Source organism: Megalobrama amblycephala, linkage group LG20 (genome assembly GCF_018812025.1).
Source record: "Megalobrama amblycephala isolate DHTTF-2021 linkage group LG20, ASM1881202v1, whole genome shotgun sequence".
Classification (NCBI taxonomy): domain Eukaryota; kingdom Metazoa; phylum Chordata; class Actinopteri; order Cypriniformes; family Xenocyprididae; genus Megalobrama; species Megalobrama amblycephala.
Window position 1 is genome coordinate 30,102,603 of NC_063063.1, and position 18,873 is coordinate 30,121,475.

At 36.6% G+C, this 18,873-nt stretch overlaps 2 protein-coding genes across 4 annotated transcripts in view; one reads left to right on the forward strand and one right to left on the reverse strand.

Annotated features, from left to right (window-relative positions):
- dock1 (dedicator of cytokinesis 1) overlaps window positions 1-18,873 on the forward strand; it is a 299,327-nt gene that overhangs the window by 119,423 nt on the left and 161,031 nt on the right. The window lies entirely within an intron of this gene.
- Window positions 7,311-18,873, reverse strand: part of LOC125255121 (inhibitory synaptic factor 2A) — a 52,208-nt gene continuing 40,645 nt past the window's right edge. For both annotated transcript variants that reach the window (XM_048170103.1, XM_048170104.1), the window contains one exon: window positions 7,311-7,763. In XM_048170103.1, coding sequence (XP_048026060.1) covers window positions 7,580-7,763 — 184 coding nt within the window. In that variant the 3' untranslated portion in view covers window positions 7,311-7,579. The remainder of the gene's footprint in view (window positions 7,764-18,873) is intronic.

Sequence of the window (18,873 nt, forward strand, 5' to 3'; positions counted from 1 at the left end):
AAAGCCGCTTGATCACAGACGTGCTGCTGAAGTCTGATTCCCTGCCGATCTCTTTCTGTCCTTATTACCCCACTGTCTCTTCTAGTGTTCAGTAAGCAGCTCTATGCTGTGGCGTTAGGACAGAACTAACCTCAGATTTATACCGCCTCTTTCTACTCAGCTTATGTTGCAAGGGCTCTAAACTCCAGATGCTCAAATTCTAATGGTCACATCATATAATGCCCATTCATTGCTCTCAGGGTACATATACTCTTTGCTGACTTTGCAGTAAAATCCCTCTGTCTTGTACAGGGAAATCGTGAGTATGAGAGCTTTGGCTTATGCTTTTAACCAAAGCAAGCCCAAAGTATACTTCGTTTTTTATGCATACGCTACTGTACAGTTGAATGCATAGCCTTTTTTTGAAGTATACTCCATTTGATGGTTTGTGCAAACACAGGCAGTCGACACAAATGCGCTCTAGAAAGTTTCATCTTTGTCCAATGAATTTGAATCACATGCACTGTACACGGACCCTTGTGTACGTTAAAAAAAAGAAGAAAAAAAGTATACTTTGGGCTTTACATTGTGTTTTCAGTTCATGCATTCCCTAGGAGACAAATCCATGACCTTGGCATTGCTAGAACCATGCTCTAAATTGTTTGCACTAAAGGAATGTGGGTTTTTTTTTTTTTGTATTTTTGTGTGTGTGTTGTTGTTTTTTTTTGTTTGTTTTTTTAATATGCATTTATGTTGATTCAGTTCTGAAAACATGATTTTTTTTTTTGTTTTGTTTTAAATAAGATTTTTAGTTCTTGATTAAATTAGTTTGAATTCACTGTTGAATCTAATTGGCATAAATCTAAATGGTATAAATGTTGGTTGAACCATTTTTAAGCCATTTCTATGGAAGCTTGTTTCCGCTACTGACTTTTTTTCTCGCAATTGCGAGTTATAAAGTCATAATTGTGAGACATAAACTTGCAATTGCAAGTTATAAAGTTTTCTGTCAATTCTGACTTTTTTTTTCTCACAATTGTGATTTTTTTTTTTCCAATCTTACTCTAATGGCCAATTCTGAGAAAAAAGTCAGAATTGCGAGATATAAACTCCCAATTGCGAAAAGAAAAGTCAGAATTGTGAGATGAAAAAGTTTTTATTTTTTTATTTTTTAATCAGTGGCGGAAACAAGCTACCATACATTTCAGAGCATCGCCGAAGGCTCAAAAATAGTGAAATACCATGCTTTGAGATGAAAAAATGCCATTATTTTATGCTCAATTTCAATATTTGGAGGTCTCAGACTTATAGATTTGACTCTTTGTGATTGAAGATGTGTGCTTGTATATGCTTTTATGTATAAGCATGTTTAAGAATGCATGTGCTGCAGTTTCAGTTGGATTGTGTGTAGATTGATAGTACATTTATGTTTGTGTGTGTGTGTGTATGTATGAGTGTGTGTTCTCTGTAGGCACTAGGCAGCTCTTCCACGATGACCTTGTTCATCAGGGCCCTGTTGCTTAGATTCAGATTTATGCATTAACTTTTCTCTGTGGTTTTGCTGCATGTGAGTGTAGAATTCAAATGAGTCTGATCGGCACAGCCACACACACGTCCTGCATGCAGATGTGCACTTACAGTAAAGAAAAAAAATCCAGGAGAAAAATCTTCTTAAACTTCTCAATCCTACAGATCTTTCTTGATTATAAACTGTGAATGTCATTGTGTGGTTTGTTGGAGAGGGGAGGGCTTGTATTTACAATTTGACAATGACATGAGAGTCGGAAGAACCCAATTACAGAATATCTCAGAAACTCGAGGGAGCTATTTTGACCTGGACAAGTAACCACCTACCTAATATATATATACTAATGCAACCACTTAGCAATGCCCTGTTAACCAACACCCCAAAAACTACTCAAACAACCACTTAGCAGCTCACTATGGCATCATGGCAGCGAGTTTTGCATGATCATAAAACAAGATCTGGAGAATCCCTTCATTTACGACTTGTATTTTATGATCTTTTAATGTCTAATGTTAGTATTTCAGTCTTTTCTCTGTCTCTGTCTGTCTTCATCAGGCTCTATGCTTGAGTATTTTCAGCCCCTCCTATTCCTCTGCAGTAGGAGGGGCCAGGTGGAGGAACAAGGCTTTTGATTGGCTGCTCTGTTTGACTGTAATTGCAGGACTGACAGCAGGTGCTGTCTGCAGCATCGGTGCAGCAAAATCCTCTTAGATTTACATTCTCACCACATTCTCAGTGCGTTAAATATACATTTGTGATGATAGAGAGGCTCTTCGGATTGATTTATTTCTATCTGTAGGTTTTTGCTGACTGTCTTCCTTTAAGTGCATTTCAGATGAGTTTTTCCAAACTCTCTCGCATGGGAAATACTGAACGGTTGCCGCTGCGAACGTACATGGGAATTCCCTGCTTAATAAACACAAACGCGCAAACTCCTTCATTGTGGCCTGGAGAATTTTAATAACTCTGTGTCCTCTGCTTGGCTTCTGGGAATAGAAGAAAGAAAGAGAGAAATACATTGAGGATCCTTTTGAGAATGAATAAATAAATAAATAAAAACAGATGGCTTAGCACAGCTTCTCATCTGCGTTTACATGTGTTTGGTGGTGCTTTGTGATATGCTTTTGAATATATATATTTTCAAAGTACTATAAAATACAGACATATTTCCCAGTACTCAGATAATGGAGCCACACTTTGTATTTTTTCATGTTTTATTTTGTATAGTAAATAGTTTTAAAAACTGTATAAAATACACAATATTGCACATAATAAATCAATTGCACTTTTTAAGGAACAGAAAAAAAACATCTAATCGTCTCTTTAGGCTACAGTAGAGCTATTGAGAATCACAACTGTTGTGGTACGAGGGGACGTATTGTGTTTCTGAAGTTGCCAACATAAACCAGAGGGAGAGAGTCAATTCAGTGGAAATGTGTTTTCTGTCAGTCAAGTGGCTTATTTTGCCCTTTTTAAAAGACTTTGGCACATATCTCTGGATGGGGCTCTGCTTTTGGCCTCTGATGTGACATTCCCAGAATGCTTTGCTATTGTGATGTCGCTCTGTGGGCTGAAATCAGTATTGTTTGAGATGATTTTAGCCCGCACTTTCTGATAAAAAGGGGTGTTTGATATTCAGTACGGCTGTCACTCCACTTTAATCCGGTTCTGTACACACAGAGTTCTGTTATATACGGGAATAACGACTGCATTGAATTTCACTCATTAAATCCACAAAGTGTGTACAGAACCAGACTGAACAAGTTAATTCGTCTGAGATGCGTGTTTCACTTTTGCAGGTGCAGTGGTAGCAAATCACACAGACGGCGCTACGTGTCTGGACTCGATAAAAGAGTTTGTCACTTTGCAGTGTGTATGTGACCTGTATGTTGTCAGGAAAGAACAAGGCATCTTCTCCCTGTAGGCTGTTGGTGTGTCAGCATGTTTAAGCATCGCAGTGCTTGTGGAAACAACGTGATTCTTTCTGTCCGTATCGCTCTTACTCTCCGTGCTCCATTTTTATACTCCGTATACTGCGTTTCTTTATCTCTCTCTGTTTTTGGCCATATGTGTAAATCTCACGGCAAAAGACATGTATTTAAAAAAATGAACAAGAAATTATATTTAGCTTAAAGAAATTAAAACCTTTTTATGATCTTTAATAATTGTTGTATGGACATTTATTTTACAATTAAGCATATTTTCCCCCAGCAATTCTCATATTTTATTTCATATATATATATATATATATATATATATATATATATATATATATATATATATATATATATATATATATATATATATATATATATATATATAGGGGTGTAACGATACGCGTATTCGTAACGAACCGTTCGGTACAAGGCTTTCGGTTCGGTACGCGGTACGCATTATGTACCGAACGGTTCGTTGGACTAATTAATTACATTTGGAAAATAAAAAAGTGTGTGAAATATAATGTTATGCGTTCAACAAGGTAGCCCAATAACCCAAACGACGTAACAGGCAACGCCCCTGACACCCCCGAAGAAAAAAAAAAACACCAACTTGTTTATGTTATGCTGCGTTCACACCGAACGCGTCTGGGGCGTCTGATTTACATGTGGCTACTCAGTCAGGCGCTCGCTCACTCAGTACGCGCTGAAGGCTCTTTGCAAAATGGCTAATGCGTTTAACAGACCAGAAATAGAAGATCGTCCAATAACCAACAGGTCTGGTGTTTGGGTGCACTTTGGATTCCCTGTAAGCTATATAACATTTTCATTTTTTTTATAAGGAGCTGTTTTTGTTTTATCCCTTTCGAGCGTGAGTTTAAAATATTCTAACTCTCCCCCCAGAGTGAGTTTTTTTTTTTTTTTAATGCAACCGTTATTTTAGAACGTTTGCCTTTAATGTTTCCATAGCGACGCGTCTTGCGTGTCACTAGCGCTGAGCGCAGCAACAATAACACTGTATGACAGATGGATCGCTATTATTTTGTTTTTCCTTGTTTATTTAAAATATTCACAAACTTGCTTACCATGTTATCAACTATCTGATATTCCGATCCTCAAATATGTGTAAGTGAGTGTGTTTTGTCGTTTAAAAGCCTTTAAAAATGATCTTTATCTTGATCTATAAAGCGAGATGGGCGCCGCCATCTTAGTTTGCCCCGCAGTTCACAGAGTCCTGTCAGTCGGATTTACAGCAGGTGAATTCATCAGTTTCTCCCGAAATATATGCAAGTAAGTGGCTGGTGAACTGGAAGAATAATAGAGTAAACTTTGTAGTTACTTGGGCCCATTATGTGTGTCTGATATGAATAAATATCGGCAAATTGTATATGAATGGATTGTTATTGCTCCTTCTACTGATGTCTGATATCAGTGTGTATTTTATAAACTCTAAATATATTGTTTTAATGGTGCTTATGCGTATATAAATGTCTGAAATCTTAAAAGAAACATTATGTGGCTGAAAACACTACATAGTTGTGATATATGACAAGAGTTGCGCGCGTCCGTCTCGCAGCCAGTGCGCGAAAGCACAGTTTGAATCTGGCAGTTATGTGACTTCGCTGAACGTTCGAAATCCCTTATGTGGGACCGTACGCCCAGGGGCACTGAAATAAAAATCCCATATGTGGGACCGTACCGCTGAAAGGGTTATACAGTATGCTGCTACGAAAACACCATAGAAGATGGGTAAAGTATAGCTCCATCATTGTTCAATGTAAAAAAAAAAAAAAAATCATACTTTGTTAGTTTTAATAAATAAAACATTTTAAAAAAATCAAGGAAATTTATCTGCCAATTTTTTCTTTTTGCTGTATCTAAAACGTACCGAACCGTACCGTGACACCAGTGTATCGTATCGAACCGAACCGTGAATTTTGTGAACCGTTACACTCCTAATATATATATCTCATCGCTGTCGGGCAGAAACCTTGTAAAAATGCTACTTTTCAGGAAATAGAAAAAAAAACACTATTTTTTAAAAATATTTAAACACTGCATTGTCAAAGTTGATATTTTGGTTTTATATATGGTCAGACATTTGCATGTGTCATTAGATTAACATTTTATCATAGTCAAGCTCAAATGGATTTATGAGGTCTTTAACCTGCAAATCTCATGTTATTATGAATCTCAGCGAATCTCATGGCCAAAATCTCATGTTATTAATAATGAAGTGCTATGCACAGGCTATTTCAGACAGTATCGGCTATGATTTGACACTCTTCTCCACACCTCAAATACATAAAACATTAGCCTTTATATACAGTATATGTAGGCCTATGAATATATGAGCTCTTTTCACTGGTTAAATATCAGCAAAACCCACAGAGAGACTTAAAGGGTGACGAATAGTAATGATTTATGGAAATAAATACAAAATATGGAGATATGAGGTTTCTGCCCGACAGTGATGAGTGGTATATATTCATTAGATTTTCCATGCATCTAGAAGGATTATGATAATGAACATTCTGGGGGAAATGCATTTAATTGTCATAAAAAAATAAAGCCATATTGCACAAAAAAAAAGGTCGGTCCTGAAAACATTTTCACTTCATTTTCTTCTGGCGATATATCATTTCTTTATCTCTTTTGAAATATCACCTGAACATGTTTTTGTTCACCTGTGACTAAATTTCCTTTCTCGTTTCTGAACAACCTTTATGAACATTGTCATAGTGAAGACGAGCTGACCTGCTCTCATTACGCTCTCAGACTGTCAATTACCTCCTGCAAAACCCGTGACACACACACACGCTCCACCATTTCTTATTTGCTCTGGTGTTCATCATTTTTCTTTTTCAAAAGGAACATTGTTTGATTCAGTGCAGGTGTCAAGAGTGAGGTCACACTAAACAGGATGCGATGTCACGCTCTAGGGATTCTGTTTTTAAGTAAAAATACATTTAAAATTTAAAATAGAAATTTAATCTACTTTCCTGCAACACTTTCATCTTTGTAGTTTGTATTTTTTTTATATATATATATTGCACCAAGAGGTCAGTCTGTGACATTTAGATCCTGTTTTGTCCAAACATCATCTTTTTTTTCCCATATGCAGATCAGCTCATCAGAGTGATCACAGCTTTATGGTGACTGTGTATCACATGACTTCCTGTCACAAAAAGGTAAACGTTTACCGTTGTTTCCATGGTTACGTCTGTAGTTGTATTAGAAGAACGTTATTTGAAATGAAATAATTTCAAATGAACACACACTGAGCTTAAAACGCTTCCTATAATTTCAATAATCCAATAAGTGAGAGAAGCTTATATATAGTGTGTCTAGAAAATCTTTAAATGTGTGATTATTACGAATCTAGAAAAATAAGTCATACTTTTTTCCTTTTTTTTTTTTTTCCTGGTAATAATAGTATATGAAAGTTTATATGAATTCACAGAGGCTTGTAAGATTATTTTCATATAAATCCCATATAATGAATTTGTTCACTGGTTTGGTCTGCAAATAATTACATCCTCTAGTGAGTTTTAAATCCATGAAGTCCTCTGTGAGAATCATCATCCAGTGCATCCGAAGAGTTGTGCTTCGATTTAATGCTGCGATTGCGTTGATGCTTGAGGAAGAGAAGACCGAAATGAAAAGCCTGTGTCCTGTTTGTGTTTTAAACATCCTCCTGATTTTCCAAACCTTTAGCAGGATGAGGACCAAAAAAATAACAACAATTGTAAAGCAAGATTTGTTATTGATCCAGTAAAGTCTCTCACTCTCTTAAAATAATTTCACACTCTGCTTGAGGGAAAGAGTCTCATTATTCCTTTTTTTTTTTCTGGAAGCAAATTCCATTTTTTTTTTTTTCCTGTTTGAATATACATTTATTTTATTTTTTACGAATGCTGGCTGCGATTATTTCCAAATCAAGTTCAGTACTCGCATCCATAAAGTACAGAAGGGGGGAAAACCAAAAACCTGTACCATCCTGATCAAAAACGGGCGTAACTAAGCAAGTGAACAAATGCGCATGGAGCGTTGCATTCTGTCGTTGAACTCCCTTCTTGAAAATATGATCAGAAGCATAATAAAGTTGTAGAAAGCGGTGTATGTATTCCTGTGGTCACAGAAACCAGAGTTTCCATCGCGCGTGTTTCTTGGCCTCCGCTTTGGACTTGCGTTTGGGCGTGGAGCCGATGGTCTCCTGAGGATAGGGCAGAGGGGGGAACAGGGACTCCTCCGTGGGACACAATCTCTTCATCAGAGGCTGTAGCTTATCTTCCTGCAGTTTAAAGTCCAGCTCCACACTGCAGAACAAACAAAACAGACACTTACTGTGTGTGCCGCACAACATAAATGCGGCTTCAGCACAATTCTCATGTGTACTACAGTCAGAGCGTCAGATGTGCTCAGGAACACAGTATATGCTGTCAGTCTTGGGATCAACAGTAGAAAGGGTTTATTTGTCAACCAAAAGTATTTTTACAGTACAGTTTACTTCTGTATTATGACATTTAAAAGTGAATCAGGATATTTAATGAGTTAAATATACAGGGACTTGATTTTTTTTCCATTGAATTGAATTCATTGGAACATGAAAAGTAGCTTTTGCTTTCCAGAATTGAGCCAGAACTAAATGCAAGTGTGCTTAAACTGTGCCTAAATTGATATTTGGCTATTATATAATATTATCTATTGATCTATCCATCTTAGTCAACATTTGAAGTGGATCAAAAAAGTTAATCAAAGTTGTAGTAAGAGGAAGGTTTTAGCACAACTTAGATGAAAGGATTTGATCCACTTCAAATGTTGACTACTGTACATCTATCTCTATATATGTACTGTGTGTGTGTGTGTGTATATATATGTATGTGAATATATGTATATACACACACACACACACACACATATACATACATACATACATGCATACATACATACACGGGTGAATCAGTGAATCATGCACAATAAGACCAAGAAATGTACATTTATTTTGACTGTGAAGCAATTAAAATGTTTAATCGCATGATGTGCCGATGAATTAATCAAATTAATCCCAATAAATCGCACATCAGTTTTGGCTGTGCAACAAATAGGGAAAAAAAAAAAAAAAAGATAATTTAACATCATTATTGTGTTAAATGTGAAAAGAATTGAATAGAATATAATTTTTGTTTTTTACACAAACTTTTTAAGGCTACAATGTGGCCATAACATTTCTTCAGAAGCTGCATCTGAAGTGGCATTTAGGTATATTTACACAGACTGTTTAATGGCAAGAATGTAAATGGAAAATGAAATAATACTCTAAATATGAAGCTAAAGTCACCAGGTCGCTGTCTTAATGAGTGAGTGAGTCAGTCATTTATTCAACCGATTCACTCAGCTGATTAATTCAGGAATGAAACAAGTGACCATCTGTATGAATTGTATGTATGCGTGATTCAGTGGCTCACTCGATTCATTAAAAACCGCAGGTTCATTCAGTAATGAAACACCAGTGTGTATTGCTCGGAGATGCACAACAGTTGTGCTGTGGTTTTGTTTGGAACTATTTTCATTGGTGAAATTGTGCAAAAACGGCCAATATTGACAATTTAGTGTCTAAAATGTAAGAGTATTAACTTCATGTCCATTGACCTGTTGAATAAAATGAATATTACATTTGCAATCATGTTGATATTCTGGGAAAAAACAGCACTCTTGCTCATGTGATATTGCTAAACTATATTGTATAAAATAATTAAGAAGACAAAAGTCAGTCGTTGCCCAGCATCATGTTTGTAACTAAACTGCATGCAATGCAAGATGACATAGAGGTCTGGGCTGGGGCAGAGTGCACTAAAAGCGTTAATAGTTTTAACATATTTTTTTTTGTCCATAATCGCTCCAAATTAACGCATTAAATCAACAGCCCTAGTATTTACAAGTATTTAAGGTCAATGCTTGTTTTATGACAATGTTTTTTAGTTTACTAAGAGGTCATATTAGCCTTGCTCTAATGACAGAGGTAGAAGGTTTAATTGAATTTATATAAATTGTGATTTAGTGCAATAAAAAAAACTTCTGATTTCACCCCAATGTAGTATGTATTGCATAAAGAAAATGAAGCCTAGTTTAGGACCATGAAGATATTATTTTTATTTGTTTTCATGAAAATATCTTACATTTAGAATTTGTTTTCATTATGCAAAATATATTTTCTAGTTTACTGCTTTTTTTGGTGAAAAATCAAGTAAAAGGCTCTTAGGCTTTAGGTTTTTCTGGCGATCTGATAGAAATGGTACATTTTATAGGCGAAGGAAGGTAGTCTTTTATAAGGGAACATTTCAGTTTCCAGATGGTCTGAAGCTGCTGTATTGTTGTACTTTCCTTTGATGTAAAGCAGTGAATTAAGAACTTCAGGTTCAACAGATGAGGAAGTTTAATGATCTTTATTATACTTCTCTCCGTGTGAGTTGATGTCGCTGGCTGTGTGTAAAGTGTAAGCTCCTACTTCTGGATGCGTTCGGTTTTTGCGGGTGATGCATTGTGGGATTTATCCTCTGGAGTGTCCATCTTATGTGCCGGAGATAATCCAGCATCCACTACACATCTGATTCCTGGGATGAGTCACATTAATCTCCACGATTAGAGAGCAGAGATGGAGAGATGGAGTGAAAGTGAGAGTGAATGAGTGTGTGTGAGAGAAGAGAAGAGGGATGGTAGAGAGAGGGATTATATCACTTTAACAGACTGCACAAACTTCCATCTCTTGAAGGATAGAGTGTTTGTGCACTTATACACTGCGTTCCAAATTATTATGCAATTGACATATCAGTAAGATTTCAGTACAATAAACATTCAGATTTTAGTTTTTCTAAGAAAATGTTTGTTTGTTTGTTTATTTATCCATGACTTTTTAGATAACTGGTATCAATCTCAGACAAAATAATTAGCCAGATCTATGGAAACCCTACTTAGAGGTTGTTCCACATTATTAAGCAAGTCACAGTTCTCATGCAATATGAGGAGGAAGAAAGATCTTTCTGAAGATGAAAAGCATGAAATGGTGCAATGTTGTGCAAAAGGCATGAAAACAACTAATATTGTGTGAAACTTAATGGAGATTATCGAATTATCATAAGATTTGTGAGTGATTTAGAGCACAGCAGAACTCGGTCAGATAAAGGCTTATTAATGAAAGTTCCTGTCAAAAAAATGTATTGTATTAAAAGGGCAGCTATAAAAAAAGCCAGTGTTGAGCAGCAAACAGGTATTTGAAGCTGCTGGTGTCTCTGGAGTCTTGAGAACCTCATCATGCAGGCTGGCAGTTGTGCGTAAAGATGCATTTTAGACACCACTAACCAAACCTCACAAAGAGAAACATTTACAGTGGGTGTATAAATACATTTTCAAACAGTTTTATTGCTGTGGTGTTTTTTTGCAGCATGGGATAGTGCATAGTGCATTGTACAATAGTGCATTGTATTATGCACTATCCTCCTTTTTATACTATAGCTGAAAATGGCCAGTTATGAACTCCACATATCTTGCAAAAGTCATTTTAATACCCTCCATTTCACTTCCCAATAATCCAGCACAAATCGTCACCTACCAGCTCCTTGCTGACGTCACAGTCTTGTTGGAACGTGGTGGCCATTCACCAACCATCCAGAAATCCATCCATTTAGACCATCCATTGTAGTACGGCATTAGTCAGTGAATAAAACTATTTAAAAATGGGTCTTCATGTATTTCTACACCCACTGTAAATGTTTCTCTTTGTGAGGTTTGTTTTGGAGTGGCTAAAGTGCATCTTTACGCACAACTGCCAGCCTGCATGGAGAGCTTCTTGAGACTCCAGAGACACCAGGAGCTTCAAATACCTGTTTGCTGCTCAACACTGGCTTTTTTTTATAGCTGCCCTTTTAATACAATTCATTTTTTTGGCAGGAACTTTCCTCAATTTGCCTTTATCTGACCGAGTTCTGCTGTGCTCTGAATCACTCACAAATCGTATGATAATTCGATAATCTCCATTAAGTTTCACACAGTATTAATTGTTTTCATGCCTTTTGCACAACATTGCACCATTTCATGCTTTTCATCTTCAGAAAGATCTTTCTTCCTCCCCATATTGCATGAGAACTGTGACTTGCTTAATAATGTGGAACAACCTCTAAGTAGGGTTTCCATAGATCTGGCAAATTATTTTGTCTGAGATTGATACCAGTTATCTAAAAAGACATGGATAAATAAACGAACAAACATTTTCTTAGAAAAACTAAAATCTGAATGTTTATTGTACAGAAATCTTACTGATTTGTCTCTTGCATAATAATTTGGAACGCAGTGTAGAACTGTATGCTGGATTTGATCACATCTTTATATTTCGAGGTGTGAAATGTGATTGGATAAGCCATATTCAAAGTCCTTGTAAACTAATTTTGCTTTTTTGGATACCTCGGATAAGGCAATATGAGAGCTGTTTGTGGCTGATGCTTGATATAAATCTGTAATTTAATTATAGCAATTGTGATATACATAATCTAAAACAGACATTTGATACCAATACCAACTCATTTTGCATGTGCATTATCCATCGTTGTTAAATTTTAGACTTTGGAATTTACATGAGAGCTAACGCCTCTGTTAAATAGTCAAGTGATTAGGCCTATGAAAAAAATTACAAGATTAATATTGAATAAATGTTAAAAATATATGTTAATTATATTAGTAAATATTTGTATATTAATTTATTATTTGTTTCAGCATTTATTTTTTTGTAATTTATAGCTGGTAAATAAATAAGAGGGTTTGTCATTTCTTAAAACACCCTTTAATGTAAAATTCTGATGCAAGAGACCTTGTGGCTTATAGCTTTATTTAAATATAATTGGTTTTATTTAATCAATGGTATGAGAGACTGTGAATACAATCTTGTCTAAAGCAAGATGCACAGTACGCAATATAGCATGACCTTCAATGCCTTATTGTTTTGTATAAAAAAAATATTGTTTTTGTAAAAAAAAAAAAAAAAAAAAAATCTACTTTTGCTAGACGATCCAGTCTTCACATGTAAATGTAGGTTAATGGTGAATTTCTGTGGCTATAGTGTTTTATTTACTTTGCTTTTTAAAAAGCTTTTTCTATCTCTAAGGCATTTTTAAAAAAAAAACAAGAAAAAAAAGTTTCTTGTCATGTCACGTAAAAGCAATGTTTCGTGATGTTTTGTGATGAAGTGGAAAAGACTCCTATTCCTCTCACACTGACAGAGCATTCAGATTAACAGATAGAAAGAGTCATTTAAGACTCGCTATAGCCCAAACCCCCTGTTCAAAATGCATTTTACGAATGTGACTCACCAGCATTGATGGGGTTTATTTTGCAGACGGCACCCACAGAGCTGCCATTCAACATGTGAAATGAAGTCTGTCTTTGAATTACTTTACAGAGAAATGCATTGCTTTCCTGTTGATTTCATGCACTAGATTGTCCAAAGCATCTTTCAGAAACATGTTCATTTCAAATTCAAATGATAAACGCACTGAATTGCATGGACTATATTGGTTTGAATCTGTTGAACAGCAAGTGTTCGGCTTGAAAATGAAAGGTTATGTAAAGTGTGTGTGTGTTATTGAAGACACAGCTCGTTTGTTGTGTGTCTGGCCTTTGCATTCAGACACAGTGCAGTACAGCAATTAGCAAATTAATCACACAACACAACCTGGTAATTATGCCCTTATCAATATGACCATGTTCTCGCTACAGAGAGACACGTACAAATCACTCATTACCTCAATAAGTCTCAAGAAGCTCTTTGAACAAGCTGCTTTGAGTTTCTCTGAGAGCTTCTCGCAGTTGGTGATAATTTGGTGGTGGTTGATTGTGCTTTGTAGTTCCATATTCCTGGAGAGATGCTTTTTGTTAAAGTCAGATGCTGATTTCAAACATTTGCATTGCACTCACCATGAATGTTTGTTTTTATAATTATTATATGTGTGCATTGTTGATTTTATATCTGCAAAAAACAAATTTTTTAAATAAATAATTATATAATTGTATGTATGTATGTATGTATGCATGCATAAGAGTGTTTCAAAAACATAAAAAAAAAAATTGTTTGCATTTTTGTTTTTTATATGCAAAAAATAAATTGATGAAATAGATGAAATATGATGAAATAGGTATATGATTTTTATAATAACTTATATATTAACAATTAAATAATTGAAATATACAGTTTTGGGGGGTGGGGGTATGAATATGAAAAAAAAAAAAAAAAAAATCTGTAAATAACTTTATTTTTTACATTTACATGGTTCCATCAACGTTCCTAAAATGTTCTCACACTCATCTTTGTTGAGCTCCGGGTTGTCTGTGATTCATCTATTTCTATTAAATAAAAAATCATTCTAGGTCGTTGAAGAATTAACCACATTTTCAACTCCATAAGCTCTTAATATTTCTGTTTAATAGGAGTATTAATTTTGTTCTCTGACTTGAAGTGCCAGCTCTTTTTCTGCCGAGGCATGACATACGGCACAGTGCTCACTATTTCTAGCTTTCGAATCACAAATCAATGTTTAATATTTCTCACTGGATCAATACGGTTCTCCACAGAATAAACTAGAGCATCATTAGAGAGCAATGCAGTGAAGTGGCTGTCTAAAGAACGTCAATATTTCATTTGCATTAGAGAGTCAAGAGCGTTGAAACCGCAACACGAGCCAACGTGAACGCAGAGCCGTTCTTGTTTTCGTCTGACAGGCCTAGATTCCTCTCTCTCTGACGCTTGCGTGGTATATTTCATTGATCGTTCGCCTTGTCTCCTGCACTCCACCCACGACTGTTGTCACGACCGACGCTTTTCACTGTTTCTAAGCTGCTAATTAGAAGCTGAAAGCCGTTGATAAGGCTGTATATCCCTGCTCATTGCCCCTGCATTCAGCTTAGCGCTGTATTCTTTTATGTGGCGTAGGCTTCCCTTCCCTTCATCCCTCAGGATGAGGAGTGGTTTGATCTCGCTCTGCTCCTCCTGTTTAAGCTCATTAACGTAGAGACCCTCTCATCCCATTCTCAATGCAACATTTACACAGGAAATGCATCAGTGTGTGGCAGTTAAGTGCTCACGGTGACCTGATGTTCATCAGACCCTGAGTGAGAACAAATGTTTTTTTTTTTTTGTCTCTGAGAGGTAATGAAGTAAAAAAAATAGCCAAAGCAATTAAACTTCTTCAAATGGTACAAAACTCTGCTGCTCGAGCCCTTACATATAACAAAAAATATGCGCTATCACTCCCATCCTTTACCAACTTCACTGGCTTCCTGTGGTAAATCGTATCCAGTTTAAACTCTTAGTCTTAGTTTATAAGGCCTGTCACGGCCTCGCACCTCAATATCTTGCTGAGTTAGTGCAACCTTATGTTCCTGCCCGGAACCTCAGATCTAGAAATTATAACTTGCTTGTCGTGCCCAAGTATAAACTCTCTACTGTGGGTGGTAGGGCTTTCAGTATTATAGGCCCTAAACTATGGAATAATATGGCCCACAATCTTCGTGCTACCTCCTCTCTTCAGACCCTTAAGTCTCAAATTAAAACTTAAAACTCATCTATTCACTTTGCTCGGTAAATAATTCATTTTCCTTCCTGCTTCTCTTTCTCCCTTTTTTCTGTTTGTATGTTACACGACTACTCTCTTGATATAGGCTAATTGATGTTTAACATCTGATTGCTTGACCTCTCATGTTGATTATCTGTAGTTATTTGTTGTCAACTTCTGTTCTTCTGAATGTTACTTCTGACTGTCTGTTATATTTTGTTTGTCTATTGATTGTATTAATTTTGTGAAGCGACCTTGGGTTCTTGAAAGGTACTATAAAAAATAAACATATTATTATTATTATTATTATTATTATTATTAAAGCAGAGCTAAGTAACTTTTTTTACCTTCATAAATAGTTTTCTAAGTCCTTACGATGGTTAATCGACTTGTAGTGGTGTGTTTGAGGCGTGCACTAACCCCCTCTGGCACGTCTACGCCAGAAAACAGCACTTGCAAGTTGAGCTGTGCCGACCCGACACAATCTTGCCTCATGTTCACGTTCACGCGAGAGTCACAAAATGCTTTACGGTAATTGAAAAACAATGTATATATTATGACTTTATAAGACGATTTCTAAAATTACCCACCTCCATCGAGTGAACTGTATTTGCAAATTACCCACCTGCTCTTTCTTGTACTGTATTTGCAAAACTACTGCGCTGGTGAGCGTTGTAGTCGTTGTAGTCCAGAGCTGCGCATGGAGTATTTACGACAGTGTGATTCACTGAAGGAACCTGTAGGGGGAGCTTCGCAAATCTTGCTGAGTTCTGCTTTAAAATACTGGAAACACCCACGCCTTGAGCACATTAGTGTCGATTTTGACATTTTCAACTTTCCTGACCCACTTTTAAAGTTCTCCTTGATTATGATTTGACTTTTTTAACTTTAGTTAGTGTGTGATGTTGCTGTTTGATCATAAACAGCATCTGCAAAGTTACGACTCTCAAAGTTCTCAAAGGGAGATATTTTCTTTTACAGAAATCACTTTTTAAGGACTTCAACAAATGGCTGGTAGGGACTACGATGAGCTTCTATATGGGTTAGTGACATCATAAACCCCCAAATTTACATAAACCCCGCCCCCGAGAACTCGCAACAAAGGGGGAGGGGCCTTGTTGGGCTGCTTTAGAGAAGAGGAAGAGTTGTTGTAGTAGAGTGTTGACATGCTGTCATTTTACGCTGGACTGCTTCACAAACGAGGGTCAATTCAACTCTGGATTTGCACAAAAGATGAACATGACGACACATGCTAATCGATGAGTTGAATCAACTCCACAGCAACTACATAAATTTATCCACTAACCATTCAGAAACGTCTAAAAGTTGTAACTTCTTCCTGAGTCTCTCCATCAGTGTCGACTCCGGTTTGAACAATGTAAGGCTGAACACCGTTACTGACAATCCTCATTTTGGCTGCGTGAGATTCTCCAGCTTTGTTGTTGTTGAGCTGTTAAAGCTCCGCCCTCTTCTGGAAAGGGGGCCGGGAGCAGCAGCTCATTTGCATGTAAAGGGACACACACAAAAATGGTGTGTTTTTGCCCAACCCAAATACCCAAAACCCAAATATGGGCAAATTTGACAAACTATAATAAATGATCTGTGGGTTATTTTGTGCTGGAACTTCACAGACACATTTTTGGGACACCAGAGACACTTATTGCATCTTGTGAAAAGAGGCATAATAGGTCCCCTTTAAGTTTTTGTTGTCAAAAATCTAAAGACCCAAGAGTAGTTTTTTTTTTATTTTTTTATATACAATATACAATTATGCAACATTGTGAATATTACAGAGTTTAATTTCATTTGTCCTTTTTTGTTGCTTGAATTTGGCATTGTTTCATGATTCTTCCTCCTTTGGTGACTTCCACGTTTGAGCTTGTTAGCAGCTGAAGTTTAGTTGCGAACAATTTTTGTAAATAAGTTCAAACTGTCTGTTTCATTCAATCAAAAGATGCAATGGTTAATTTGCTTCCTCGCCCAATTTCACGAAAGTCTCCACAATGCAGTTTTCTTCTCTTTTTTTTATAGGTAAATATAGCTGCATATTGGTGCATGCATGAATAATTAAATAATTAATATATATATTTAATAGCTGCATTTTCAAGCCTTGATGCCTCTTGTGAATTTTAGTTGCTTTTTTGCTTAGCTGTGAAAGTTTGTTAGCTTAATTAGTTGGCTCGCCTCTGTTTGTACTCTTGATATGTACTGAGAAATGTTTGATACTGATAGCTGGTAATTAGTGTTTGCCAAAGCAAGCTTCACTATTGCTCACATTTAGACCAGAAACTTGCTGACCACTGCATTGGAAGTTCATGGTCCTGTTGAATATACATACATATGAGATCAATTCAGATGTCTGTGATATTAAACCAGACATGTTGTTACTCAGGTAACTGATATAAACATGTCAGCTTCAACTAACTTGTTTAGTAACAAAAGCTTTCAGTAAATAAGTTCAAACTGTTTGACAGATGAGTCCAATTTATTAAAGCTACAGAAGTTATTCAGGCAAGAGCAGTGAGTGATTTCTCTGGATTCTCTGGATTTAAACATTCTTGGGAACATCTTGGATAAAGTACACAAGTCAACAAAATATATAACAATGTTCTAGTGGTTTTTGGATATTTTAATTCAAGAATCTTTACATATTGTGCCATTAATGACAGACATCACAGCAGCAGGTTTATTGGGCTACTGTCACATTAAGACCTGACACACATGACGCGGAACTGACACACATTACATTTTCTCAAAACTCTTTACATTCATTCAAGACTTTATTTAACTCATTTGAGACTGCATTCGAGGATACTCAGCCAAATGGGAATTTTTGGCGTAATTGTGTGTTTTTGTCCGTTCAAGCGCTGTCTGAAGTGGGTGTGTGTGTGTCTGTCTCACACCTGAACCACACTGAGTTGTGTGTCTTGTGGCGCCAAGTTTAAAAGTTTTGCATGAATAAGAGCATGACCATACAATGTAATGGATAGTGTGTTGCTTTAAATATTTTTAACGCGTTAAACTGAATGCGTTAACACATTCATTTTGACATCCTTAATTTTCATATGTAGTATATTTCATATTTCATATATTGACTTATTTATTTTAAAGGTGTGTTGCTCAGCCTTGCTGCTGCTTGTGAATTTTAGCATTTTTTTTTTTTTTTGCTTAGCTGAGAAAGTTTGTTAGCTTAATTAGTTGGCTCATCTCTGGTGAGATTTGGAAAGATTTGTAAATGTGTTGTGTTTGTGTCAGTGTGCCACTCTGGCTTTGGAAAGGAAACACATCCGTGCCAAAGACAACAGACTGACACCCCAGCGAAAGTGAATCTGTCTCTCATTAGCACCAGATGCCCTCTCATCACTCACACGAGCACATATCTGTGAGGCGACGACGTTTGATGTGGACCGCTGGGGGTTTGGGTCGAGCTTCGTCTGCTCTGATTCAAAATCGTTTTACGAGACGCTGTGCCGTCTGTCATGTTTCTTAGCGCTCGCCCGACCGGATCCCGCAGGCCTGCCGCGCGTCACTGACACTCGTTAGAATGGAGAGGAATGCGCAAACGCACGCAGAGATAAAGAGCGCAGGTCGAGGCCTTTCAGTAGGGAGATGCGGTGCTGCTGAAGGCCGGCTCGTATCTCGGGCTCATTAGCAGAGGGACAGCGTGCCCAGATAATCATCTGTGTGAGAGAGCGACTCGGAAGAGCTTTTAATGAAACATTCATTATTCCTTCCTTCTCTCTCTCGGTGTTGGAGGTACGATGCACTTATCGCACACCTAAACAAGCTCCTTTCATTTGTTTTTGTTCCTTTTTCCCCACAAAGCAAAAAC